Raw genomic sequence first — 27,847 nt, 5'->3', positions numbered from 1 at the left:
TCTTCCACCTGGCAGCCTTTCATATGAGGAACCCTAAAGAAAAGCACAAGAACACCTGGTTTGTAAAATACATTTAATCCCTTTATATTTGGGCAAACCAAAGTCTACAAGAGTCCGGAGGGGTTGAGATTCTGTGGCACAGGGTCCTGGGTGTCAGTAACATGGACACCTGGGACCCTCACGACTGAGGAACAGTGCACCAACGGGTGTCATCACTTCTTAATTTCAAACTCCTTCTCAGTTGACATTGCCACAGAATCCTCTACCCTTCCGTTCAGACTCCTTTGACGCCGTACCTGACAAAGATATCACGATACAAAGAGAAAAAAGGCATACATTGTCTTTCTACAGCCTTCATGTTTTTCATTAGTACAATATGTCAGAGACGTAAATGTTATTACACTTTTACTGTTTCTCATTTTAGCTAAGATTTTAACAAGACTAGGTTTTAGTTGGCTGGTGAAAACTGTGAAAAAACGATTACACAAGAAAATGTGATTACATGTAAGTGTAAGTTTGAGCGCCGTGCAGTCAAGCGTTCCTGTCGGCGGCAGCTGGATCTGGTAGAAGCACACTTCAAGACAACGTATGCTCAAGTTATGTTGAGTAAAAAGACCACTGCTCTAGATAAACAGCAAGTTCATGTGCCAGCGATGGTTGGCACAAAGCTGTGACTGCACTGCCCTCCATTGGTACAAATATTACTACAGCAGTCAGCCTGAGACAGTTCAAAAGGAGCAGACAAAAAGTCAACAATTGTGAAATGAATCTAATGCGATAAGGAAAAGTCAAATATTGCATTATTTTGAACTAAATAACACAAAAGGTGACTGCAAGGATGACCAAAGTGCTTCCCACAAACACTCATATTATCAGATTTCCGATACATCAGTAATGTGGATGTACTAGAAGAATGAAACATAACCTTATATAGTATGAAAAGACACCTATATAACAACATCCAAAAATCCAACAGATAATACTGTTACTGTTACTTTGGGACTTCAAAATGTGAATTTAAACACTTAAGCCACAGATTTCCCTCATTATCTACTCCTCATCATGCTGATGGAAAGTCTGGTTACTTAATTTGACATGTACATTTGAGTACAGCAAAACGGTGTGAGATCAAATCTGCATCATGACTTCTAAAATTATGTTGCATGTTTTAAATCTTAAAACAAACCCATGTATTTTCAGTTGTTCAGGATAATAGTGCATCACTGTGTTGCTGTGCTGGACTAATAAACATGTTCTCCCATCAGCACTGGGGGACTAGAGAATGGCGGGTGAACTGTTCCTTTAAGGAGAGCTACATGGAGTATCATTCATTGCACGTGTTGGTGATATTGTGTCTGCCCCCGCTCCGTTTGCTCATAAATACACCTGCTCTGACAGCTTTCAGAGTGAAACAAGGTCATCACCAGCTACGCACACTAGCAGCAGGGCTAACAGCTTCTTGTACTGGACGAGCTGCCTTTGTCCTGTCTTTGCCCTGCACTGAGAACAGCTATCGCATGAATGGTGAGGATGAGGAGGGTCCGTATGCTGCAATAATGGTGCTATCGGGTCAAATAGGGTGGCAGAAGGCTCAACCGGACTTGGGAGCCCAAATGCAGAGCACCAAACCAAAGCACCAGCTACACACTGGAGTTTCACCACGTCTTCACAGGCGAGCACAAGGACCGCAGAGCTGAGCCGCTGGGGTTTGTGGGAGGTCAAACCGCCAGCCAAGTGTCAGTCACAGTAAACATCATCCAACCTACTTTAAATGTTTCAGTTCCATTTCTCTGATCAGAATCATGCTGCTCACAGATGAGTGCACAGTTGTATAAGTCTCCAAAGGTTTCCTCTGTGATCTTTATCTTTTTATTTCTACTCATGTGTGAAGGGTTTTCCAGAAGTGTTGTACACACACAATGGAGTGTTAAGCAAAATGTAAAATGGTGAAGTTATAGCTGCTACTAATGTTCTTGCTGTTTTAATTGAGGTTTTTAGGAAAGTCAGGAGAAAATCCCACAAAGACTTGATCGTAATGACAATATATGACACCATCTTGACAAAATTTAACACATGTTGTGATTCAAAAGGTCAAATCTGTTTAGACAAATTCCAAAGTGTGGTTTGTTTGTAACCGAGTTCAACCTTACGTAACTTCCATCTCAGGAATTTACAGAGAAACCGATTGTGAAGAAATGTTTTATGCAACTGGGCACTCACTCAGGCAGTTTTGGGACATGTGATGATCAACAGTCAAAGACAAATCAACACCTCGTGGAGTCAAAATGACAGATTTTGGTTCCAGCTTCTAAGAATAATTTGGATTCCTTCTGTAGTTCATTCCTCACAGCAACACAAAGACTGGTTTCCATGTTTTCACATCTGTGTAGTGTGGCGGGCTTATGGCTAGCACTGCACTAGTGAGGCTCATATTCACTACCACCATGTGGTTCAGTCTATGGCAAGACAAACAGAGTGCAGGAGGAATACAGGAGAGGGATCTACTGTAATACAATATCCATGCTCAGGCAGTCATAAAGCACTGTTAATATATATATTTACATACAGTTTATACATACAACAGTGGAAAAACATTCATGAAATCAAGAATATAATTGCATGTTCATAGCAAGGAAGCAGTAGACAACTGAAGAGTCACTAGAAGACTGGTGAGTGTAACTCATGTGACAATGTGATATAATATCTACATATCAGGTTAGGATAGCATTGGTTAAATATGCATTACAGCATCTGGGACTAACAAAAAATTCATTGACAGTGTCATTAAAACGGCCGTCTTCTCAAAGAGCTGACTAAATCCAGCAAGCAATATATGTGACGATTCCTGCTTATAAAAGGAAAGAAAAGGACAGAGAAGAGACTTGTCCCTCCTTCATGGCGAGTGGGCCGGACGCCTTCAGTACACCGGACTGTTGCGGATCCCGCAGCACAGCACCATGCTGAAGATCATCTCAAAGATCTGGAAAGAGGACGCAAAGATGAGCATTGATCTAATATTCAAACCACAACCATCTATACATCCGCACATGAAAATAATCCCTTAAAAGCATGATTTCCTCCTGCGGGAGTGATGTCTAAAAACTACATCGACCAACTGCTTCAGTTTCCTGCTGAGGATTATGAAGAAACTTTACTAGCAGAAATTTTACTAGTAGAGACCTCTATAGTGCAGATCGCTAAACAATATATGAATAAACCAACTGTTTCTATGGTTGAACAGTCACTACAACGCTGTCTAGCGATGACCTGCTAAGAGTTCATTAAATGTTTGGTCCACAACTAATAAATTGTGTACAATTTTAAATTTTGTTTCCACAGTGTGATGTAGATGGTTCTACTTGTTGCTGTTCAGAGTCTGAAGCCTTATGTTCTTTCTTTCTGGATGTGCAAGCAGCACCAAAAACATGTTTCAAGCCTTAGAAAGAAGAATTCCTTAAATTAAATTAAATACCACACGTTTTTTCTTTAGTTAGTATTGAAAAAGCCAAAATGTCGATTGAGAGGTCAAAATATGGGTAAGACTTCAGAACTAATCCATCTGTGGTTTACATGTTTCAGCAACTGATTTAGAAAAATAAATTACTTAAGCTCATTTTCCTGTTAAAAGTTCAAACTTATACTAAGAAATATTTACATATCCGCTAACAATTCAACATATAATAAAACATTATCTTATATCATGGCAAACAAGTTCATTTTTTAAAAATGTTCACTGAACCTCATGTTCCATGGTTTTAGATAAGCTAACAGAAGAGGCACTGATGTTCTCACCATAATTACTGCGATTACCAGAGCGGCGATGCCGATCAGGTAAATCTTATCTGAAAACAACTCCTGGATCCTTTGGTGGCAATTCTGCAAAAGAAAAACAAACAAACAAAAGAACCAAACACGTATTTATCTGGATCATTTGTTATCAGAGCAACAAGACAGTCAACAGGAGAAGATTATAGTTTGGATTTAAAGCATGAGATTATCACAAACCAGACTGTAAATTGCTATTTACAGTTTATTTACTTTTTACCAGACAGCGTTTTTCATTATCATTCATGATAAGGACTTATCCTTACGTTCCATGATTCTAATACACACACACACACACACACACACACACACACACACACACACACACACACACACACACACACACACACACACACACACACACACACACACACACACACACACACATAAAACAGGAAGTTGTTTTTCAACTGCATTTATATTTGCATTAAAATGAGCTACAGGGAAATTGTTTTCTTCTCCCATGCGTATCTCCATAACTTCCAAGTGCTCATGATGGAACATTAAAGAAATGTTCCTTTTCTGACAGAGAATTTAAGTAATCTAATTTAAGTAATCAATGAATTTAAAAATTTACCATAACTTCAAACTTTTATATATTTCGTATCTGCATGAATCCAGCAACGTGAGTGAAGGCAGTGATGTAATGGTTGAGACAAACAGCTGTACTTACAACTAAAGTTCCAGAGCTGGGGCAGATGTCGGTCAGGCCGAGAGCTTCTGTGAAGTGTGTCAGTAGAGACGACCCCTGTCCTTTTCCACAGCAGCTCAGCTGAAACAAAGGAACCACGCTGTGATGAAGGCTGTTCCCCCCACTCAGTAGTTTAGTACCACACATTCATCTCCAAATCATACAGAACCAGGGTTTCAAACTTAATATTTTTTTAAAAAGGAAGAAATGTGGTGTCTCTTTGAAAGTAGTAGCAGCAACTTTTAATTTTTATACTCATGTAATATACTCAGGTAAGACCTACATGGCACCACATAACCTCCTTCACACCCCACTGATGGACGGATCATCTGGATTTCTAGATATTCATTTGACTGGCGGCATGAGGCAGGGAACACTCCGGGGGTGATGCCGGCATAGAGACAAACAACCACTTACAAACACTCACAAATACGGACAATTTGAAGCCGGCTAATTCGCCTGAAGCACATGTTTTTGGAGATAGGAGGAAGCCAGAGAGCTCGGAGAGAACCCACGCAGACACGGGGAGAGCGTGCAAACTCCACACAGAGTGGGACTCAAACCCAGAACCCGCCTTGCTGTGCGGTAACAGCACTACCCACTGCGCCACCTGGATGTCTAGATATTTATGTATATCTAGACATCCATTGTGGTTACTGATTCTAAATAGTAATTCAGTCGTTTATGTACATACCGTCTCATGGAAGACTTTGAGCACTGAGGCTGCAGCCTTCCTCTTGTCCTGGTCAGTGATGCTTTGTTCCACAGCCTTGTCGTAAACAGAGTCGTAGAAGTTGATCATCTCCCTCGACACCTAGAACACCAACAAAGAGCTTTCTTCAGTCTCAGCTTCAAACATGTACAGGAAGTTCTCAATCTAAGTAATAACTGATATATAACAGATGTTAAATCTTTCAATCATACTGATTTGAGTTCACCCATTTAAAATACTGAATTACTGACTCCTGCCATCATTCTTTGGTTTTTCAAGGGTGATCTTGAATCTTGGACTTAATTCCAGAAATATGTAACTATAGACATTGGCTATTATTTAATGCTAGTACACACACATACATGAGGGACACACCCACTGCCCAGATGGGTGCAATGCAATTTCCTCCGGGATTAATAAAGTATCTATCTATCTATCTATCTATCTATCTATCAGAGCATGGTAACGCCATCACAAACAGGCGGCTAACACTGACTGTCTCTGCTCACTGCTTCACTGTTAGGACGGGGTGTGTTCACCACGATCACTGAATATACTGTAGCTCATCTGATTGGCTGCAGGCTCAGAGAACGATCAGCCTTCCTGATTAAAAGAGAACAAATCTAGTCTGAGATCTTCAACACAAATTAAGTCCAGCTTGGGTCACCTGGTAATGACAGGTTTTTAGAGAGCCAGTCTTTAAATCATCTAATAAACCGTCTGATATTTAGGATTTAAGCGCATCGAGCAGCTGACGCATTTTACCCTTTGAAGCTAACATACTATTTACAGAAACAACTCCATGGTCTCATCAGAGAGATAGTGTTGTCCTTATAATAACATAAAAGAGATAACGTAAGGTGTGAGATCGGTATTTCTGATGTGATGGTCCTGGCGTGACGTTCTACTTTTGTGATTTTTGCATGTTTGGTTTACTTTATTTGACACAGCCACTGATTTGGTCAAAACCAGCCCGGGTTCCCTTCCTCCAATGTCTCGCAGTAGGAAATAAAATGAAAATATTTTACCTTATAATCGTACAAACTGCGATAAGGTTGTGCTCATCACTTTGCAAACTCTGGCAGAATTTGTCAAATGTAAACAATAATTTTTTTAAAAATCACGAGTCGTCACGAGATCAGCTCAAGAAAACACTCAGATGGCCTCTGCTCAAATGTTTGCATACCCTTGTTGTTAATATTGTGCAAAGCGTTGATGATTTTTTACGACATTCAATTTTGTTCTCATTGCTCCCAACGACTTAGTATTGCTAGAGACGACTGTTGGGCATATTGTAAGCAGGCTGCTTTATGATATTGCAGTAGAAGTGCTCTTCTTCTTGTGACCCAAACATACAACCCATTTCTATTGAAGTGCCTCCTTATCGAACATCTTGACAACAGCCTCACAAATTTCCTGCAGCAAATCCTGTAGATGAGCTGAAGTCATTTGTTGGTTTGTCTTTGCATCTGGCATTTGTTGCTGATGTTTTTGTTGGTGGCTTGGTGTCGACAGACCCACTCATTTTCAGTTTGAATAAGTCTTCAGAGAACTTTCTATGCTTTTCTGTGTTAAACAGTGCTTCGACCTTTCTCACACCTTCTATGGTTGCATTCCTGTGTCTCGGGTTCGATGCAGCACTGGATGAAATATGCAGCGTTCTGTCTAGAGCCCTGAAACTCACTTTCATACATAGACACTAATTACAAGCAAACGGGTCACGAGTGTGGACGTGTGTGTGTGTGTGTGTGTGTGTGTGTGTGTGTGTGTGTGTGTGTGTGTGTGTTAAAAAGGGAAACATAATTGTATGATGATAAATGACTTCTGACCAATAAACCACGAAGAATAAGACACATATTTTGCCTGATGCCAGGGACTGTACATGTATGAGCACAACTGTATAACTTCTGTTCAGCTTCAGTGTCTTTATAAAACTAAATTCTCTGCTATAAGTTCATTCATAATGATAAAGGTAAGACATCCATCCATCTTCTACCACTTATCCGTAGTCGGGTCGCGTGGGCAGCAGCTTCAAAAGGGAGCCCCAAGCTTCCCTTTCCCCCCCACATCCACCAGCTCTGACTGGGGGATCCCAAGGCGTTCCCATACCAGTGTTGAGATATAATCCCTCCACCTGGTCCTGGGTCTGCCGCGAGGTCTCCTCCCAGCTGGACGTGCCAGGAACACCTCTCTAGGGAGGCGCGCCGGAGGCATCCGCACTAGATGCCCAAACCACCTCAACTGACTCCTTTTTCCACGCAAATGAGCAGCGACTCTACTCTGAATAGCACTTTTATCCGCGATCTCGTTCTTTCGGTCATGACCCATCGCTCATGACCATAGGTGAGGGTAGGAACAAAGACTGAACGGTAGATAGAGAGCTTTGCCTCTCGGCTTAGCTCCCTGTTTATGACAACAGTGTGTTAAAGCGACTGCAATACCGCTCCTGCTGCCCCAATTCTCAGTCCAATCTCACGCTCCATTGTTCCCTCACTCGTGAACAGGATGCAAAGATACTTGTAGAAGGACTTCATTCCCCACTTGGAGAAGGTAGTGCACCGACTTCCTGCTAAGGACCGTGGCCTCAGATTTGGAGGTGCTGATCCTCATCCCTGCCGCTTCACACTAGGTTGCAAACCGGACCAGTGAGCGCTGCAGGTCACAGGCTGATGACGCAAACAGGACCACATCATCTGCAAAAAGCAGCGATGCAATCCTCAGCCCACCAAACTGTAAACCCTCCTCACCACGACTACGCCTCGATATCCTGTCCATGAAAATCCCAAACAGAATTGATGACAAAGCGCAGCCCTGGCCAGACAGCCACTCGGAACAAGTCCGACTTACTGCAGAGAACCCGAACGAAATAAAGGTAAGACATGAGAGGGAAAACCTATACGCACCCAAAAGAATTAAGATAATCTTGATGCATCAGTTAAATTACTAGATCATTTAGAATTAATGAAAGAATGACTAATGCATCTTTTTATCACTTGGTCCCATAATGTACTTCAAGAGCAGTTCTTAATCTAGTACTAGATGTAAGAAGCAAAATATAAATTAGGTGCACACACAAATCACTGACGGCAGTCCACGTGAATAAATTTCAAACTATATTCTAAAAAAAAAAAAGCAAAGATGAAAAACATTAGTCACACAATGGGGGGAGGGGGGTCTGAAAACATGAAAACAACATTAACAGTTGGGCATTTCCAGACTCGATTTCAGATTCATTTCAGATTCAGAAGTTTTCTCGATCTGAGCTTCTTGCTTTGAGCCCATCTCTTAATGTGTGCAGTCTTACTGTGTCTTTGTGCATGAAGCCCCAGATTCCAGCTGCAACTTCACAGGCGAACAAGATGACCAGGCAGGTAAAGAACTGTCGACAGAACACAAAGGGTTAAATGTGAAGCTTTAGCATTATACACGCTTAATTAGATAAGCTAATAACGTTTTACTTTACGCTAGAAGCCAATAAATAATGTCTCTGACATCACAAAAGCATCTGATGCTGAATCCTGAAGCAAAAACAGGAAGTGAAAAATAAAGAAGGTAATATTTTAGCTTAGTTTATGACAAACTAAATGTTTGCTGCACCGAGTGTTGCAGAATGTTTTGATTCTGCAACTTCAAAAAAAATTTTTTTATTTTAACCTGCTGCTAGTCCGTCTCTCGACACAGACTGGTTATTGCTTGCCAGCTGACAAAAGGAGGAGACTTCACATGACACAAGGTCGACGGGGAGGGAGGAATGTTTTTCCCTCTGAGTGGGCGGACCCTATCAGCGCTCCGTCGCCACGGTATGTCATGGCATATACACCCAGATATAAATGGGTCGTCATGCAAATGCACGGAAGAAGGACCCGCCCTTAGAAAAATAGCTTTCTATGTAATGCTAGTGGTGTACAACTCCACAGGGAGAGGGTGTGACTGTGACTCACAGTTCCCAATAAGCACTGGGACTCCTGGATGGCACCGTAACATCCCAAAAAGCCAACCACCATCATCACTGCTCCAACAGCTATCAGGATGTGGACACCTGGACAGAAGGACAAACAGTACGGACTGATTAATACCTCTGATGACAGCCAGAAAAAAAAAAGACAAGAAAACACTCAGAAGAATCAGGACAGACGTGAAAACCACGAAAAGCCTTTCAGACCACTGTGGTTTTGAAGCTCTGCAAACATCCTCCAGCCCATTTTGAGAACTGCATGCATGCAATGACGCCTGCTGGACGGCAGACGGCATGATGTTTGCTTTTATGCCAGAATGGAGTGAGTCATCTTGCAGTAATGTTCACATTTTTTCTCATACAACTGTCTGATTCATAATTCGATGCATTATCTTTCACCTTGGACATAACCCAGATCCTCCGCTGGTTTTCTTTCTCTTCAAGCCAACTTATCTCACTGTGTCTGTAGAAGCCTGTGTTTGTGCGCTACACTGCCAGATGCTGTTAATATTTGACTTCACGGAGGACAGAGCCGCTGTAGCGAGGAAAGAACGACATGCTTCAATGGGCTTCACCATATTTTCAGCCATTTCTCTGCTTTGCTCTTAGATCTATTAATCTCAGGGGGTTGGTGGCGTGGAGCTCTGCTGCCTGTTGGTCTTATTTATTCTAACAGCTGATGAAAGGAAACAATAGACTGATATGTGTTCAAGTCAAAGGTCAGATGCAGAACTAGCCAAGTAGGCTCAAAGGCTGCAAGTTGGGTGGACATAATATTTTAATATAATTTCAACAAAAGCAGAAGTGACCCAAAAATCAGTATCATAGGGTTATGCAAAAAAAAAAAAAAACTCGACTAATTTTCACACAATTTTGTGACCAAGCAAGCTGAACTCACTTCCTTCCTTCTTTTTCTTTAAATACCAGTCTGCCTTTTCTGGCTTTACTGTAATCAAATTCAAACTACACCTGCCAATACTTGACTGGGGTAATTCACTTTTTACATCTGGTGTGAATCGTCAATACTGCTACTGAATGCACCAAATCAACTGTTCATTTGTTCATGGGCAAAGAAAGACAGGAAAAAAAATATTTGGCTTAAGCAAATAAATTGCTTCCAGTTTTTTTTTTTTTTTTGACAGATGGTCAGTTTGACATGATTGTCCTTGTACCTTGTGTTGGTAAATTCAAACCCTCTAGAGGTTTTTATTTTCCCCTTGTTTCCCTGGTATTGGCTGCGTTTGGAGACTTTTTTTTGTTGGTATGCTCTGCTTGTCTTGAACAGAACTTTTGACCCTTTCTCAGTTTTCTTCATTAGTGTAAGTGCCTCAGTTTGTATCATTAAATCCCTGAACACCACCAGCTTTGTCTTCTGTCTAAATCAGGGTGTCCCTTCTGTGTCAACACCAGCCTCTACATAACACTTCTAAGAAGTTCATCTTTTGCCACAAATGTGAATCTGGTGGAGGTCTGAAGATTACGTAGTGACCTAAACAGGTTGGGAGATGTTTTTTTGGCAAATACAAACCAGGATGATTTTCTTGTAGATGCAAAGTGATGCCACTATTTAAAAACAACAACAACAAACACGCACGCACGCACGCACGCACACACACACACACACACGCACACACACACACACACACACACACACACACACAAAAACCTACCAAAACATTAAATTCAAACAATAAAAAAAAAACTGTAAAAATATAACAATACATTTTTGAAATGTAAGGTTGGTAAACCATATCTGAAACCATATCTGATAATTTTTTCAAAGGTAAACCACCTTTGAAACCATATCTGATAATTAAGTGGATAAAATGCCCCACCTCTATCTGTCTAGCAAACCCATTATACATTCATCAGCAGTAGAGATACTGACAGTACAGACTGTCAGTGGGCTGGGAGTGCACTCTCTTTGTTCAGCTCCAGCATCATAACTCTTGCTTGTCAGCTCTGGCATGATTAGATTCTGGACCACTAACCATTCACGTCCAGTCCCGCATACACCCCACCCCATCTCTTCTACCCACAGATCCACTCTCTCTCTCTCTCTCACACACACACACACACACACACACACACACACACACACACACACACACACACACACACACACACACACACACACACACACACACACACACACACACACACACACACACACACACACACACACTCACACAGACTAATTATGAAATCGATATGTTGGACTGCGACCAAGCGCTTCCACTATTTCTTCTACTCCAGCTCTGCCGTCTGTCCCCCCCCCCCCCTCCACCCCCAACGCTGTTAGGCAGTCTCAATCTCACCTTGTTTGGCCACCACTCATCCGTCTGTCCTTTTTAATGATTTGCTCATTTCAAATGATGCTCTAAATAATTCCGCTTACTTAAATGTCTTTTCCTGTCCATCTTGATTGAATCTACTCAAGGATTCTCTTTTTATCATCTGCTCCGTCAGCTCCCACTCATCAGACTTATCTGCATTACGACATTGCTGGCTTTGCCGCAAGACGTGTCAAAATTGTCTCATATTTCATGGGGTAAAAATAAAATAAAATGACCCCATAGTGCGCTGTCAAGAAATAAGTAGTAATAAAAATAATTTCTCAAGCTTTAAACTTCTTAAAATTCCTTTTTGAAATTAAAAATCTGACTATCAGTTACAATTTTCAGTTGCTAGCTTCTAGACATCAACAGCTGTTGGACGGTCCACCAGTAACCCATTCATTCTATTCACAATATATTTGTTTGTGTTTAAATCCCAAAATTAACTGTGTTGAGAAAAAAAAAAAGCTTTACGGTACATTAAAGCACATCTCACAGTCTTCACACATGGATGGTTTCTTTTGTCATGATATGGAAGCTTTTCCATCATGTGAACAACCTCTGGAACTTCACCGAGAGAAATGATGGAGCATTCCTACTATATAAATTATAGTATGATAATCTACCTTTTCCAAATTAGCATAAGGTATTACCAAAGTTCACCAGAGTTCACCAGACTCCTGTTTGTTCCTCCAAATGAGGCTCCATAGTAGTGTCGGTGAACTTTTCCAAAGCAAACATGACAATGTAACTCCAAATATTTTATCCAGATGTGTTACCCGGCTTTGCTAGTCATCCGACTATTGTTCAATATACAATGAAAGCTTTCCTTTCTGTTGCTTCCTCTTCCTTGTTATATTTCTATGGATTATTATGAATACTGTGGTCCAGCTGTGTGTGTGGACACCTGAACCTACTGAGATAAAGTAAGTTTTTAGTGGGCAAACTGTGACACAGATGCTCCTTCTCTTCACACTCCTGTCTCATTAATACATGAGAAACTTTCTCCTCAAGTCTCTGTGGTTTTTAGTACCGTAAATTTCCCATGAATTGTAACTCATTGTAAGGCTGCGGTCCTAGCTGACGTCCACTGATATTATCATTATTACCATAATATGTCTTTTTTCACCTTCAGTCGAAGCAGTGGGCCACCGCCCTGGGTTGGGATCTGCTTGGGGTTTCTGTCTGTTAAAACATAATTTTTGTTTCTCACCTCTGTTACAATGATTGCAACTTAGATTGTGGATCATGATTAACATCAACTACGTATAAGGTTACTGTCTGGGTCAGATCACCACCCAAAATTCCACTTATACAAAAAAAACTACATATGCTGCAGGTCCAGAGTCTATTTAATGCCCACCTACAGGCAGCTATGTCGATGTTATGGTGGTTTAATGTCAATTCTAAGAATCGGTGTAGATGTCAAACAAAGGAAACAGCCGACGTTCGCTGAGGCAGGTGGATCGAGTACTCAAGATCCTAGTTCTAGTTTTTAAATTTATTGTGTTCCTGCATTCAGGCATGCCATTGGCTGGTTTGTTTGTTTATCAATAGAATAATAAAAACATCGACATAGATTTCATCTAAACTACAGTGATGGGATACAAATTAAGAAGGAACCCAATGTATTTTTGTATGGATCCAGAATTTTATTTTCCATTACAGTATAATCGACATTGCTACCCAAAAATTGTTCCCTACATTTTCCCTACTTGCAAAAAGTGTTTATTTAATTTCCATCAGCTTTTGTGGAGGGAAGATCCTGGTAATCGAAGGAAGTTTATTCTGATTACTCCACTGGTTTCACTGAGAGTTTGAGAGAAAGTCATGGCTTAAAACTACAGGAAACATCCTTTTGTTTCCTTGTTTTCTTTATTTTTTTTAAACATTTGAGTAATTTTCTAATATTGAAAATTACTCAAAAGTTGTGGTTATCACACTTCCAACCATCTTAAAGTTTTTCAGTCTCGTCCTGTATTTGACGGTAGAAATTCACTTTATTTGAGGACTAAGAAGTTCTCAAAACAGCACAAAGTAACACACACACACGCGCACCACACACACACACAGTGGCCGTTAACGGTTCCATCACGTACCAAACCCACACTCTATCTCCCATTTCCTGTCACATTCTCACAGCTGTCCTATCTAATGAAGGCTAACCCCAACCTTAACCCCCCCCAGATTTTACTGCTAACCAGGCTAGTTAAAAGTGATCCATCTGCTGCCTGACAAACAGCGATTCTGCAGAAGGGGGAGGAGGAAGAGGGTCACCACTGGGTAATTGTGTCTGCCATCAGTCAGGGGGAGAGAGAGAAGCACATGTAGGCGTCCATATTGAAAAGTTCCTGGCGGGAGGGGATGAAGGAAGGCAGAATGGTAGGAAAGACGGAGCAGACAGAAAAGAGGGAGGGAGGGAGCGACTTGAGGAAAAATAAGTGAGACAGTGAACACTAACCACAACCAGATGGGGAAGTGAGGGGGAGCCACAGTGGAAAGAAATTGAGCGGAGTGAAAGAGAGGAAAACTTTCACAGAGGAGGGAGGAAGAGGGTTGGGACCAGTGAGGAGGAGGAGGAAGAGAAGAGAGGGTCAGTGAGGAATATTTTCCGACACCAACAAGGCTTTTTCTCCCCTCCTTGGAATGAGGGAGGCTTTATGTAATGGGTGGGATGCAATCGCTGAGGCCGTTGGAGACAAAGTCCCTGAGTAGTTCCTGTCTGACTGTTCACCAACCACAGCTATGCTGCAACAATGATCCAACGCTCGTTCGTTTTTTCCCCTCGAGCTCTTCTTCAGCTGTCAAAAGGAGACTTATTTTCTAATCACACCAGTTCTGTATTTTCCTATCATCTCACGTCTCCCTCTTGAGGCAGATGATTCAGCCGGTTCAGGCGGAGAGGAGGAACCGAGCCAATCGGGCCGTTGCGGTGGTGCAAGCATTTCAGTCCTCTGACATCCTCCATTGGTCGTGGTCACAAGTTGTCACTGATCTGGGAGAGCCACTGCATATTTCACACCTGTTAAATATTCTCACGTCCCAGCTACTGTACCACCAGCTCTGCACATGAGCGTTAATCTAAGCGAGCTCTTTGTAACTACATATTCTTCAGTACAGAGGAAGAGAAGTCAAATATTCATCACAAATTTCAGGATGAAATGCAGGATTTGCTTTTGTGCTCCATTTTATGCACCATTTGAAGGTGTGATATCATTTGTGTTTCATGTATTTAGTGTTTCATCTAGAGGCAGTCTAATTAGTCAGTTAAATGATCAATGGGCGCCAATCGGATATTTTAAAAGCAATGTTGGCTGGGCCGCTCTCCGTTAGTGGTCGCTGGCTGTGAAGTCTTGACCAATCAACTTCTGACTTAGAAAACACTTCCATGTTTGTGAAGGTTTGTTTCCGACAGTGCTTCATTAATTTTCCAGGGAGATGACAACCAACCGTTGGCTACTGGCTCCCCCCCCCACCCCATTACAAATGATCATTATTATAGCGGCCATTGAAAATCTTGAATCAGTCCATCTCTCTTGCACCAAAGTTAGTGGAAGAGTGAGACACAGAATAGAAAAGACCACATTTAGTTTGGCTGATTGAATGGACGGATTGATGAATTCTTCTTTATTTTCATATTTCTTTTTTTCTGTCTTTGGAATATCATGAGGTGTAAAATAATTTTAAGTGATTTTTTTTCTCTGGTTACTAAAGAGTTTACAGGACAAACGGGTATTCAAATGTGATGATCAAATAAATAATGATGTAGCAGCAACTAGTGCCGAATCACCTCTGCTGATGACATCACACAACAACTCTGAGTTGAACCTGACTTCAGTCAGCAGCAAATCCTGAATTAGTTTTGACCCGCTGTGTGAGTCTGCTAACAGAAACATTACATGCTTCCAGTTGTGAAGAAATTGTTCCACTAGTCTTTATTTCTATCATGTAGCACACTAGTATAATGCACTAGTGCTTTGTGTGTGTGTGTGTGTGTGTGTGTGTGTGTGTGTGTGTGTGTGTGTGTGTGTGTGTGTGTGTGTGTGTGTGTTGACCATACAGATTACTCCCTGAAAGAAATGCAGCTACAATTATTTACAAACTTACAAAATAATCCCATCAAACTCTGTAAGGATGAAAGATTGGGAACTATTTATGAGATCCCTTCTATCTCAAATTCATTAATAATGAATATCGCATTTGTTCTAATCAAAAGGGACAATAAACATCCTTTTATGCTGGCTCTTAATAATTAATGCTGATCTATAATTATATATCATTGTCATCAAAAGGCAAGAAACAACACTGATGGGTTGTACACTAACAGTTAGAGCAGGTGATATGTAAGTACACTTCTCATAACATTTCTTTCAGTAGTGTCAGATAATGCTTTATTAATTCTGTCTCACTATGTCTGAATGTGTGGAACTCATTTCAGACACTTGTTCAGAAACGACTCATAAAATAACCTGTCATCTTTATATCAAATGTGAAATTAAAATTTACAATGTAAGTCAATCTGTGGAAGTAAATTTAAAACAATATACACTAGAAGTGAAAGAAGAGGAAAAACTTGTGTTGATGGGGATGAATTCACTTAATGACAGCAGAAGCAACAGATGTGATACGTACTGATGTAGAAGGTGCTGGGGGCATGTGCTCCATCGAACTCAAGCTCGAGCAGGTTGCTGGTCTTGGGGTCATGTCTCAGCCAAAGGGCCACACCCAGTATTACACCACCGGCAAGCTGCAAATTGGAACACATCATTTTTTTCAGTACATTTCACCACAACGGACTGAATCTGGACTTAAATATACGTTGATCTGATCTGTTTCACTCAAACAGGAAACAGCTTACGAGAAATTAACCTTGCAATTCCCCGCAACCTGCGACAGCTGATGAAGCAGTACAAGATAGATGGATGGATGAATACCGGTATTCATTACGGGTGTTACCATGGAAAAGTTAAATAATTAAACTAATACGGTTGATCAACCCTCTAGTTTCACACTTTGTTGAAGACACATGGAACAATTTCAAAGTCAGACAAACAGCCCAACATGAATATTCAGGAAATTTAAAACAATTATTAATTTATTTTAGTTCAATTCAACATTCACCAGCTCACCAGCACTGGCAGGGTCTCACCTCTGACTCAGAGTTCAATTCTCTTTGGTAATTCTACAGAATCAGTGTCAAGCAGAAGAGACAATTGTGCAATGTGAAGTATTTTATGAAATAGTTGACCACTTTTAACATCTACACTGAAAGGGATTTCCCAAAATGTCAAACTATTCCTCTGAGTGTGATTGTATACAACACTAGGCTAATGAGTAAACCAGTTAATGTCCAAGGGAACCAATGTCCAATTGTTCATTGATTTTTCTTTCCTACTTCCTGTTGAAACACTTTCCTGGGGAACCCCGCAGTTACTGCAATGAGCACCTCTGTTACTGAATTATTCTTTAGTGTTTTAATTTGTCTGACCCTTTCTTAGCTTGAGTTTAAAACAAAAAACAAAAGAACAAAAAAAACAACAACGAAGCTCTAAATATAGCTATAGTTAACGTATATGTCGACACGCACAGAGGGAAAAGCACCACATATGGCAACAGTAAAATAGTCCACTGATGAAACCCACGGACTCCCCTCCACCGCACACGGCTGTGGATGTTTGATATATCTTTTATTTCCTTAAACACGACATGATGAAGGTGAGCAAAGACAGCATCGGAATTAAAGGAACATTTTCAGCAGAAGACGCAGCCAACCCGACTCAATCCCTCTTGTCCTCCTGGTGGAAGGAGGGTCATTCCAATGCTGAGGCCAGTTGCTGCCTAGCAACCAGATCAACACACACTGCTGGCAAGGGTGGTGAAATTCAACACAACACAGACACACACACACACACACACACACATACACACACCACAGAATGCCTTGCTCTCTATAAGTAAATTCTCCTAACCACGTGAGTCACTGCTGAGACGAGTCACACTGATCCAACGCATTGAATCAAAGTGATTTATCGGCAAAGATGAGTTCAACTGACATCTCGACTTCGCTACTTGGAATTAGGTAGTAGTGCAAACTGGTAGTTTTCAGTAACTTCCTCTTTCTCTCTTAAAATGTAGGAAATAAGATAGAGATTAAAAAAAAGAGTTTTACAGATTTGGACTCCTGAATAAAATCTATTTAAATCCTGTTGAGAACAGGTGGATTTAGCTGAGACTTTCTAGTAGTTTCTATGGAGCACAGAACCTGAATGCAGCTTCTCCATGTCTGGTTCTGACTCCGGGAACAGATTAAAGACAGGATCCAGATGACCTGAGAAGTCAGGTGGGTTCACACTGGGTCAGGAGGTCACTGATGTATTTTAGTCCTAAACCATTCAGAGCTTTATAGACAAGCAATAGAACTTTAAAGTCTATCCTCTGATGGAGAGGCAACCAGTGTCAGGACCTCAGAACTGGACTGGTGTGGTACATTTGTCTGGTCGTGGAGAAAAACGTCCGCATCGTGCTGCTTGTCATCTTTGACATGAACTCAAAGCTGTTTGAGGCCAACTGATAGTCTATTTGCAAAAATATTGACTGATGATATTTTTTGGAGTAATTTTACTGCTGTCTAAAGTGCCTTTTTCTTTAGACAATAGTATTTCAGCTTGACAACGCTTAATTTTCACCTCAAATTTTCAGAAGCTCATCATAACTTTTTGATGAACAGACCAAAACAATGGCTGATACATCAATAAAATCAGATACTATGAAATGATTTGATGGTGGAACTGATTGTCGCTGGTGCCCAGGCATTAAATATTCTCATCAAGTATAATCCAAAGTGTCTTGAGTAATCAGGTTGGCAGAATGTGACTATAACCTAATTATTAGCTATAATCCTAATTTCCCTTTGGGGATTATTACAGTAATAAAATTAAAATTAAATTTTAATTAAAAATTAACCCTCTGACACCACAAAATTCAAGCAACACAGAGTCAATCTGACTGAATCAAAAATACCAAAGCTTATAAAAATTTAGCATACAAACAGAAAGGGGTTTTCCATTCTTGTGCAGGCATCACTACAGAAGTGTTGCTTTATATTCAGAGACTTATCCTCTACAGGTTGAAAAACAAAAAACATGAAGGCAGGGTTCTACTTGTCATGTCATAAATTGAGGTATTAGTTTTTGCTTTCCTATCAATATGTGAAATTTCTAATATACTGATCATTTGACAAATATTCCCCTGAAATCTCTTGAAAAATATGTTATTGGGGATAAAAAATACATGGACAAAGAACCAGCTCCGATCACTCCTCTAACAAACAGAGGAAATGTCTCAAAAACTGAGCAGTTATTTGGAATGCTGGTTCACCGTCCTACCAGGACTCCTAAAGCAACAAACCACCTGCGTAGTTGTATTTATTTAGCTGGGAGATGGAAGCTCCAGCCGTCTCCACCTACAATTACACCACATAAATCTTTTTTCTTTACAGGTTTTGAAAATACCCAGAGCAGTAAAACATTAGCTGCTCGACCTGTGAGCATCTGACGCAGTTGAAAAATTCCACGTTTCCTACGTAACTTCACTTCAAGTTTGGCTACATCCCATATTTCTGTACTTGTCGGCAACTTTGCTTTGTAAAGTTGTCAACCACCTGTTCTTCTCCTTTCACCTGTTGTGTCGTTCAGTATGTGAAACTGAAAGTGGAGGGGTGATAGATGGATGAAGCAACTGTGGCAGAGCTGAGAGGGGGATTCTGTCTCTTTTTTTATGCCACAATATCATTAAACATCAAAGACCACTGATTGGTCAATGCACAGCATGCCTGGACTCTCCATCACAGCATAGATAATTGGCTCCAACCTCAAACAGGCTACTTCAGCAACCATGACTTGCTTTAAAAGCATGGCTGCTCTATTAAGGAGGTGAAGAGGTTCACGTCTTTGATAGTTGATGAGAGGATTGTGAAAGGTGGCTCAGAACAGCGTCACCTTGGAGACTATCCAACAGTTGTTTCATACGGCACACATCTACCCTGACAAGGTACCATCAAATACGGAAGATGACCTGCATAAGACTCCATTATAGTGACTTGAGTGATACGCGGTGGAAATGTGGCTTCAGAACCATGGGAGGTGAATTACAAGGAAACACATTTAACAACATTCAGTAACAAGAACTGGCTTAGATGAGACTTATTCATCAGAGTGAAAAAAGGAAGAAGTAGAAGAAAATAATCAGAGATCAAAACGGAGATGTACAACAATGATAAAACACACCACAACTTGTCCAAGCTCTGGCCTCAAGATGCTAAAGACATTATCTCACATCTGTTGCTTCATCAGCCATTACATTTGTTGTCATACATTCCACAAGAAAAATGTCTAAACATACGGGTTCAGTACGTATGTTGATGTACTCTCCTACCGCTGCCTGGCAGAAGAGCCATGCCTGCCTCCTTCTAAGCACCTATAACTTTATATTATTGACAAATGTTCAATTTCCCGTAAATAAGAAAATATTTAAAAGAGCTTTGACCAATTCCTCACATCTATAGATGGAAATGAACCAGAGAAATGGGGGTGAAACCCTGCTTCAGTTAGTGTGAGACCACGCTTCTAGGTTTCTAAGCAAGTTTTCCCTCCAGGGGCTATTTCTGCCCGTTGCCCAGAGTTGTAGAATGCTGGGCATGCTGGGGAGGGGGCTGTTGGGGGTGGGGCGTTGTCTGCAGTTCCCATAAGTCCTATACCACCACAGAGACCACCGCCACCAGCCCCCACCCCGACTCTGTAGCCTCTTAACCCTCTCAGTGTCCACGGTGATTTATGGAAACAGGAGGTCTCCTTTAAAAGAGACAGCCTCCCTGGCCGGCTGCTCAGTTGCCGTCCAAAAGTCTTTGCTGATCAACTCAACATGTTCACTTTGACAGACTCTTTCACAAAGCTCTGTGGAGCAGCCAACAAAACTCAGGCTCAGTTTACGTAACGGCTTTACTAAATATGGAATCTCCTAAAAAAGCTCCATGTTCTTACGACAATTCTGAGGAAATTATCCCAAAAGGAAACATTTGTCACTTCAACCAACATTCTCAGAAAAGGCACTTGATGGTACTCTCATGTAGAGCCCAAAAACTTGTTTTAGGGTTTCATCTCTACCAGGGATCCATCAGTCCCTCTTCCTGCATGACTTGTGGTTTGAAACTATCAAACACCTAGCAATTGTACAGAGCAAACTAAAGTTCAGAGGAGAATTGACGTCCATCGAGACAATCTTGAGGAAACTGCTCAGACACTTTGGTTGGTGCAGATCTTTAGTCCAAATCATCTTTAAGTGTCAGGCCTTTAGAGATCCAGTTTGACACCTTTAGATCTGTTTGTGGACAATCAGATTCTGCACAGTCATATTCGAACCCAAAATAAATCTGGATAATGAAACCAACAGGTTTTGAGTTGAGTGTGACCACTTAAGCTAATGAGAGAAACAGTTAACATGTTGGCTTTTCAGGAAATCATTAGCTATCATACTATGGTTGACAGGAATCCTCCGAAGGATAAACAACCTGTGTAGTTTGTGTCTTACCTACCAGATTCTCATCTGCACTCATTTCCAAACTTGTTTCCTTGTTTGTTTTTGGGGTAAATTGAGCAGATTAATGCAGCAACTACATTGTTCTGTTTATGTTACACTTCTGTTTCACAAGACATTCTGTGAGGCGTTGTGTTCTTTGGTTCCAGGGGCAAAAGAACTTTAATGATATCCCATAGTGTGCAAGTTGGAGATGTAAGAGATGACACCTGATTTCCCGATCAGGTAGCATTTGAAACTCACGTCATGTGAACCAGCCCTTAAACAACATCTGACAGCAAATGATTCATCACTAGCCTTCAAAGGTGCAGAGTATTAAATTTATTTGAAAAGTCAACATGACCAATGAGGGAAAGCAATGATGAAGAGTGCAAAAGTGTCAGTGAAAGACTTGCAAATGCTGGGAGGGTAAAGGAAAGATAGAATTCAGACAAATCTTGGATATCACTGGAGGAACAGAGCAATGGTTTCAATGAGTGCCATTAAAATTCAGCTTCCACTCTATTCCACACTATTTGAGTGAACTGAGCTGAATATAACTCACTTCAAGACAAGTGCTGGGGGTGACTAAGGTCCATGGCCAGGAGCTCAGTGTCTGTCTCCATTCCTGCCAGAAGGCAGCCACAGTCACCATGTCATCGGTTTTCAAAGAAATCGTGTTTCGTCAATTCACATAGCAACAGTAACGATGGTGCTCTAAAACCTGGTTTCAACAGTTTTCTTTTTCAGCTTCGCAAGATGTTATCGTCATGTAAAGGAAAGACCACACCACAAAATGTTACCGTTTAATACAGAAGGATTGTCATATTAATTTCCTTAAAAAAATTCAGTGTCAAAAAGAAAAGAGAATCGAGGATAACGTGACACACTCACACTTCGCATTCAAGTTATTTTCAGGAGTATCACCAACAACTAAATCTCTGACTATGTCTATTTGAAAAGAACCAAGAAGACTTTCACAATAACAGAGTCTTATCAGGAAGATATGATGGAAGTGAAAGTAATAAATAGTGAGAAAAATTAGTTAATGTGTATCTGCTTCAGTGGATTCAGATGAAATTATTCATTATTTGACATGTTTTAGATTTATATGACAAAAAAGGTATTGGTGTACAAGTGTCAAATACGATAAATGAGAGAGGTTACTCCCCTTCTATATGACTTGACTGTGCACAGTGTGCAGTGAGAATTCTGACCAGACGGGTTTAATTCTGGCCTGTTATCAAATTACTAATGGAATTAGCATTGATTACAGACCGCTTATTCCACAAGCAAAAATTGTCATTTCCACAGCTAAAAATGACATGAATGTTTTGTGTACCGTTTTATTTTCCTAATGATAATTAGCTTGTGGATATGCAGCAAAGCGGTGCACCGTTGTTCCTGACTGTGATAAGGAGGAGCCGTGCTGCAGCACTAATGGGCTGATTTAATTACAGTGGTAACATAGCATGATTAGTACAGTCGTGTGCCTGCAGCAGCTCTGATGCTGCGATGGTGAGGAAAAGCATCGGGCTTCACTTGTTGTCGCCACATAGGAGGTTAGATTTTCACGTGTGTTCATTGGTTGGTTAGTTGATTTGGAAATGGACTGTACTTCCTTACATCCATCTCATCAGTTCAATTGCTAAAGGCATTTCAAAACACACACTCACCCAATTTTGTTGTTTCATCAACTTCTGTTGTTGAACTTGACAATTACAATCGAAGTGATTCGTGAAATAGCAGTGGGGTTCAGCGTCTCAACTCAAAGAGATTTTTAACATGTAGACTGTGGGCCTTGACCCCAGTCGCAGACTGGTCCTCTTCTACTCCAAGTTTGGTACAGGGGCATGAACTGGACCAAGGACAAATCCAATAAAGTTTGGTGTAGCTCTGGATACAATCGCAGATTTTTACAAATCCTTTCAACATTGCTAGATTACATTATGCCCCCTAATTTGGCAAAACTTCTGAACGAGGTAAGAAATGTGAACGAAGAATTTTCATTTTCTTTTATGTTTTAAGTTTGGATTTACTGTAGTTGGTTAATGCTTTTTACATATTCCCTTTAAAAATAAAAACAAATGACTTTTGACTTCCTAAAAACTTTATGCAGGGATGAGGCATCAGCCTGGTAGCCTGAATAGGAAAGTGCAATGTAAAATAGCAAGACTACAACATCTGAAATACTGAAACAAAAAACATAATTGTGCTCACTAACAATTTGTGTTTGAGGTGATCCTCGGTGTCTGAACTGAAGTCGCCACACAGAGAAAATCCTGCGTAAGAATCTCACTAAAAACAGCTAGGCGACAGGTGAAAGCATCACCTCCTGATAGAGACGATCAGAAAAATCCTGAAGGTGAAGGTGTCACCAGCCAAGTCTTAACAACCAGCCTGACCCTCTCCTGACTCCTGTCTGATGGAGATACAGAAAAACCCCACTGGACAAAAACCATCAAAAATATCTGGATGTCACGAGTGCAGTTCCTTCTGACGTGGCAGGATGGGGACTTGCCAGTAGTCTTAACAGATCCAGCTTTGTTTCAGAATTAGTTCAGCCCGTTGCAATCCTCAATCCCAGCGAGTGAAACAAGGTTTAGAGACTGAACTGACTTATTGTCATCGCAAAATCAGGGATCATCAAGGACATTAAGGTTTCACTGACTTCAACCGAAACATGATTACAACCTCTCACTTCCTGCTCTCTGTGGTCTCTTTGGTGGCTTAAATTTAGCTGCTTCCACGATTTATGGCACCAAAGCATTTATCAGACAATGTAAATGACTAAACTGATTGATTTCAAAATCTGGATAGGCAGAGAGGGACTGAAGTCTCAACCGATAAACTGGGAACAAACTGTGATAGAGCAACACTGAGGAACACTACAAGTGTGAGTGTGAAGAACGAAATCTATTTCTGACCTCTCATTAAAAATAACATGGAACCTGGGCTTGTTGAATCCAGGTGGACCTGACACCAAAACTTTAAATGGTTTAAAGGATCTAAACATTCTGTCTTGATTAACTGAGGTTAAACTTTGACATTGTTTTCTTTCAGAATACCAAACAAATGCTAGTCAACAGTATGTCTGTTCATTATAAATGGTTTATTTACTTACAAATTGTCATGATCATAACAAACAGACCATCAAAAGGTCTTAACAGCTTTGATTTCCCGTCGCTCAGATGTCCTTCTTTTAATTTATTTGTTCTTGGCACCAAAGCTGTTTATGTTCACATCAGAGGATAATAAAGGTTATCATATCATAAAGTTTATATGACAGATCAGCTAACTTCGTACAAACCCTCATGTTTTTTTGACCTTTCACCAATGATACAAAGCCGAAGACGGGGCAGAAGAAGATGAAGGTTTTACAGCTGTTACAAAGCTGACACAGACGGTGGATCAGAGCCTTTGAAAGATTGACAGCCCACAAATACGAGATGAAACAATCGTTTCCATCACCGGGTCCCCAAACATTATTCCATTTAAAGCTAGGATTTTTAAAAGCTCAAAGTACTGAATATTTGCAGAAAAATCCCGTCTCGAAGGAACTCAGAGAGCCATTGTTCTCTGGGGCGACACACTGGGTGGCCTAGAAACACTGAAGCCGAAAGATTCATGGGTGGAATCTTCCCAGTCCATGTGGTACTAAAGTCATTTCACAGCACGGATCTTAGTATGTGATGGCTTTATTAACAAGTACCCCAAAACGTTGAAATTACTGTTGACTTGAAATTTGTGACCTGTCATGTGGATAATTTTGGATGAACCAAAATTTGAGGAGACTATAGAGAGGGCTATCTCTGCAGTCTTTGGGTCTGGTGTCCAATTCAAGTTTTGGCCGGATGCCACACAAATCAACTAAAAGGCTTCCAAAGCCTCTGATTGAATGGAAGGGGTGAAAAGAACACTGTGATTGGGTCTCCCCACAATTTGAGACAAACTGGTATTACTTTGCAACAAAAGCTTTAAAGGGAATTGTTCAATAGGAGTCTGGTATTCAAGGGGGGGGACATTCTGTCATTACCGAACAAAGTTGCATCAACAAGTAGCTCTAACCCACCCAGGGTTCATGTTTCCAACTCTTTTGATTGTTTATCATCAGGATTACACAAATATTACGGATTTCCATTCAGGGTTGGTGGACAGGCGGCACATCAAAATTTGCTAAATAATGGTGGGGCATTTCAAGCTTTTTTAAAAATATATGTACTTCTTTTACAGCTATGCTACAGAGCACCATTCTACTTTTGTTGTTTTCTGAATTGTGAAACATGTTTCCATCTTCTTCTGCACTCATCCTGACAATGCCGTTGACAGGATGACGATTGACTGTCACTTTTGGGTTGACAGCTCTTTGAAGGCCACACCCAGACAACTACTGTCATGAAGTCATGGATTTTTAATCTGAGACACAAGAACCAGCATGTTGTGACCAATCAGCACGACCAGAATCAATCAGCACGACCAGAACATGACAATGATCTAATTGGTGATGCAACCAAAATCGTCCCTCATGATTGTCACGTTGTAAAGCTGCATCCTGCTGATCAGTTAATGGTTTCGCACCTCCATGCTCTGCAGATAGTTACATTTACAAAATACATCTGAAGCTCAATACACAGCTGTTTGGAGCTCTTTAAAAAGAGAAGCACCAATCAGAAAGCAGCGCTGGAGGCCGTGGGGAACAAACACTACACTTTCACAAACAGTAAAAACTGAACACTCACAAATGTTTCCATGATAAGTCACCCAACATCCAGCCTTGACTCACCAAATGGAAACCTCTAACCCCCCCCCCCCCCACTACCCCAACCACTCACCCACCCATTCACCCCCCTACACACACACACACACACACACACACACACACACACACACACACACACACACATCTATATACAAACCGAGCAGAGGATGTAATCCAAACAAAGCCATTATCCACACACAGGCGCGTCACCAGCGCGCAACAGCTCGATTTCACGCATTAAACACTCACCAACTTCTCTTAGCCGAACTTTAACGCCCTGAAACTTTTAGTGTAAACAGTTTAACGTCTTTTAAAACTCTCTGTTTATTTCTCAAGAGTCTGACCAGCTCTGGGACTCCGGGGGAACAATCGCGTTCTCGGATCCTTTTCGTCGGAAGCTGAATTCACCTGGCGTGACTGTGTTCCTCCGCCTTAAAAACGAATCCCCGTCGCCTCCATGAGCATCACGGGAAGAACACGTTACCTTCATGTTCACTTGGTGACCCCGAATTCGCCATAATCGGCGCTAGTCGCGATTTGCGCACCGTTTCGACATTATGAGTGAGCGGAATGTGGCCGCCGTGGATTCGTCCCGCATCGTTCATTCATAACGGGTCACGACCGACAGACAGGCGGCGGCGCTGCGCACGGGAGCCGCCAAACAAACAAAGGACTGCTTACCCAGAAGATGAAGTTGAAGAAGAAAAGCATGTACTTGATGCATTTGGTGCAGCCTTCGACTCCCATCTTGATCCGTTTGCGTGACGCAGGTTGTTCCGTGGGGCTCAGAGGAGTGGACGGCAGTGGGTCGCGGCTAGCAGCGAGTAACGGTTCTGATATCGACTGAGAGAACGGACTTTCGATCTGAGACCGAGGCAACACCCAACTCCTCCCACCTCCCCTCGCGGTTTGAACCTTCCATCATCATCCAGTCGGAACTCCCCGGCGGACTTCCGGCCGACGCCTTCAAAATAAAGCACCCACTCGCTGACAGGCTCTGAAGGGCGCGGCTGCTGCGTCCCTTCAGAAAGGGTCGTTCTGCTCTCGCACCGTTAATAGCGTTTGATGGTGATGTACGGAAGCCTGTTCCTGCCAAAATAACAGGATTAACACAAAAAAATAGACATAAAGCGTGATGAGAGGTGTCATAACAATAATCTAATAATTAAACCTTTAATGTCCCGTAGGCGAATTACCTTTTTTTCCACTCTAGATTTTCGCACACGCACAGTATTTTCTGCACTATAAGGCGCACCTTCAATGAATGGCCTATCTAAAAAAAAAAAGTTTTTTTTGTACATAAAGCGAACTGGATTATAAAGCGCGCTGGATTATAAAGCGCATTTGAGAACTCATCTTCAATTAATGGTCTATTTTAAAACTTTTTTTCATATATTAGGCACATTGGATTATAAGAAACTGAGAAAATTAAAAGCTTTTAGGTGCGCCTTATAGTGCAGAAAATTCTGTATACAGTATGTACAGTGTATACAGTATGTACAGGCCCGTATACACACACACACACACACACACACACAGATGATGGGAGGTAGGGTTGCAGACAGCTCTCACATGGGGCTTACCATGAGCGGCTTGTAAGGGGATTGCTCAAGGGTGCCTCGGCAGTGCTCAGGGGGTGCACTGGCACCTCCCACTACCAGTTCGCACTCCAAATGATTTGGCCCGTACGGGTCTTGAACCGGTGACCCTTCCGTCCTCAGCCCAAGACTTGATGGACTGAGCTACAGCCGGCCAAATACAATCCTACACAGTCAATAGCTGAACAAGTCAATCAGAGACTGCAACATCCTGCGACACCCCTGAATTCAACATCTACCTACACATTTTTGTGCCTCTGGCTTCCTGAAAATGTTGCTTTTTGGTTTGTGATTATATCTCATCAAGTTTCAGAGATGTTCCTCGCGGTCAATGTGTTTCAGGAACCACACGCGATTAACGAATTCCGCGATAGAGCGATAAACTATTTATCTTGTTATTT

General features: G+C 41.3%; 1 protein-coding gene across 1 annotated transcript; it reads right to left on the bottom strand.

Moving 5' to 3' along the window:
* Positions 1–59: 59 nt before the first annotated feature.
* LOC137592574 (CD81 protein-like) lies at positions 60–26,739 on the bottom strand. Its single transcript, XM_068310840.1, has 8 exons — positions 26,530–26,739; positions 16,152–16,266; positions 9,170–9,267; positions 8,533–8,607; positions 5,211–5,330; positions 4,499–4,597; positions 3,793–3,876; positions 60–2,980 (listed from the first exon to the last, which is right to left on the bottom strand). Exons 1-8 carry the CDS (start codon positions 26,593–26,595, stop codon positions 2,918–2,920), a joined length of 720 nt encoding a protein of 239 aa, XP_068166941.1. The 5' UTR covers positions 26,596–26,739; the 3' UTR covers positions 60–2,917.
* Positions 26,740–27,847: the final 1,108 nt, after the last annotated feature.

The sequence above is a fragment of the Antennarius striatus genome, chromosome 1 (assembly GCF_040054535.1).
Source record: "Antennarius striatus isolate MH-2024 chromosome 1, ASM4005453v1, whole genome shotgun sequence".
NCBI classification, from domain to species: domain Eukaryota; kingdom Metazoa; phylum Chordata; class Actinopteri; order Lophiiformes; family Antennariidae; genus Antennarius; species Antennarius striatus.
Note: the sequence above shows the minus strand (reverse complement) of the source record. Positions and strands in the feature narration are given on the sequence as shown.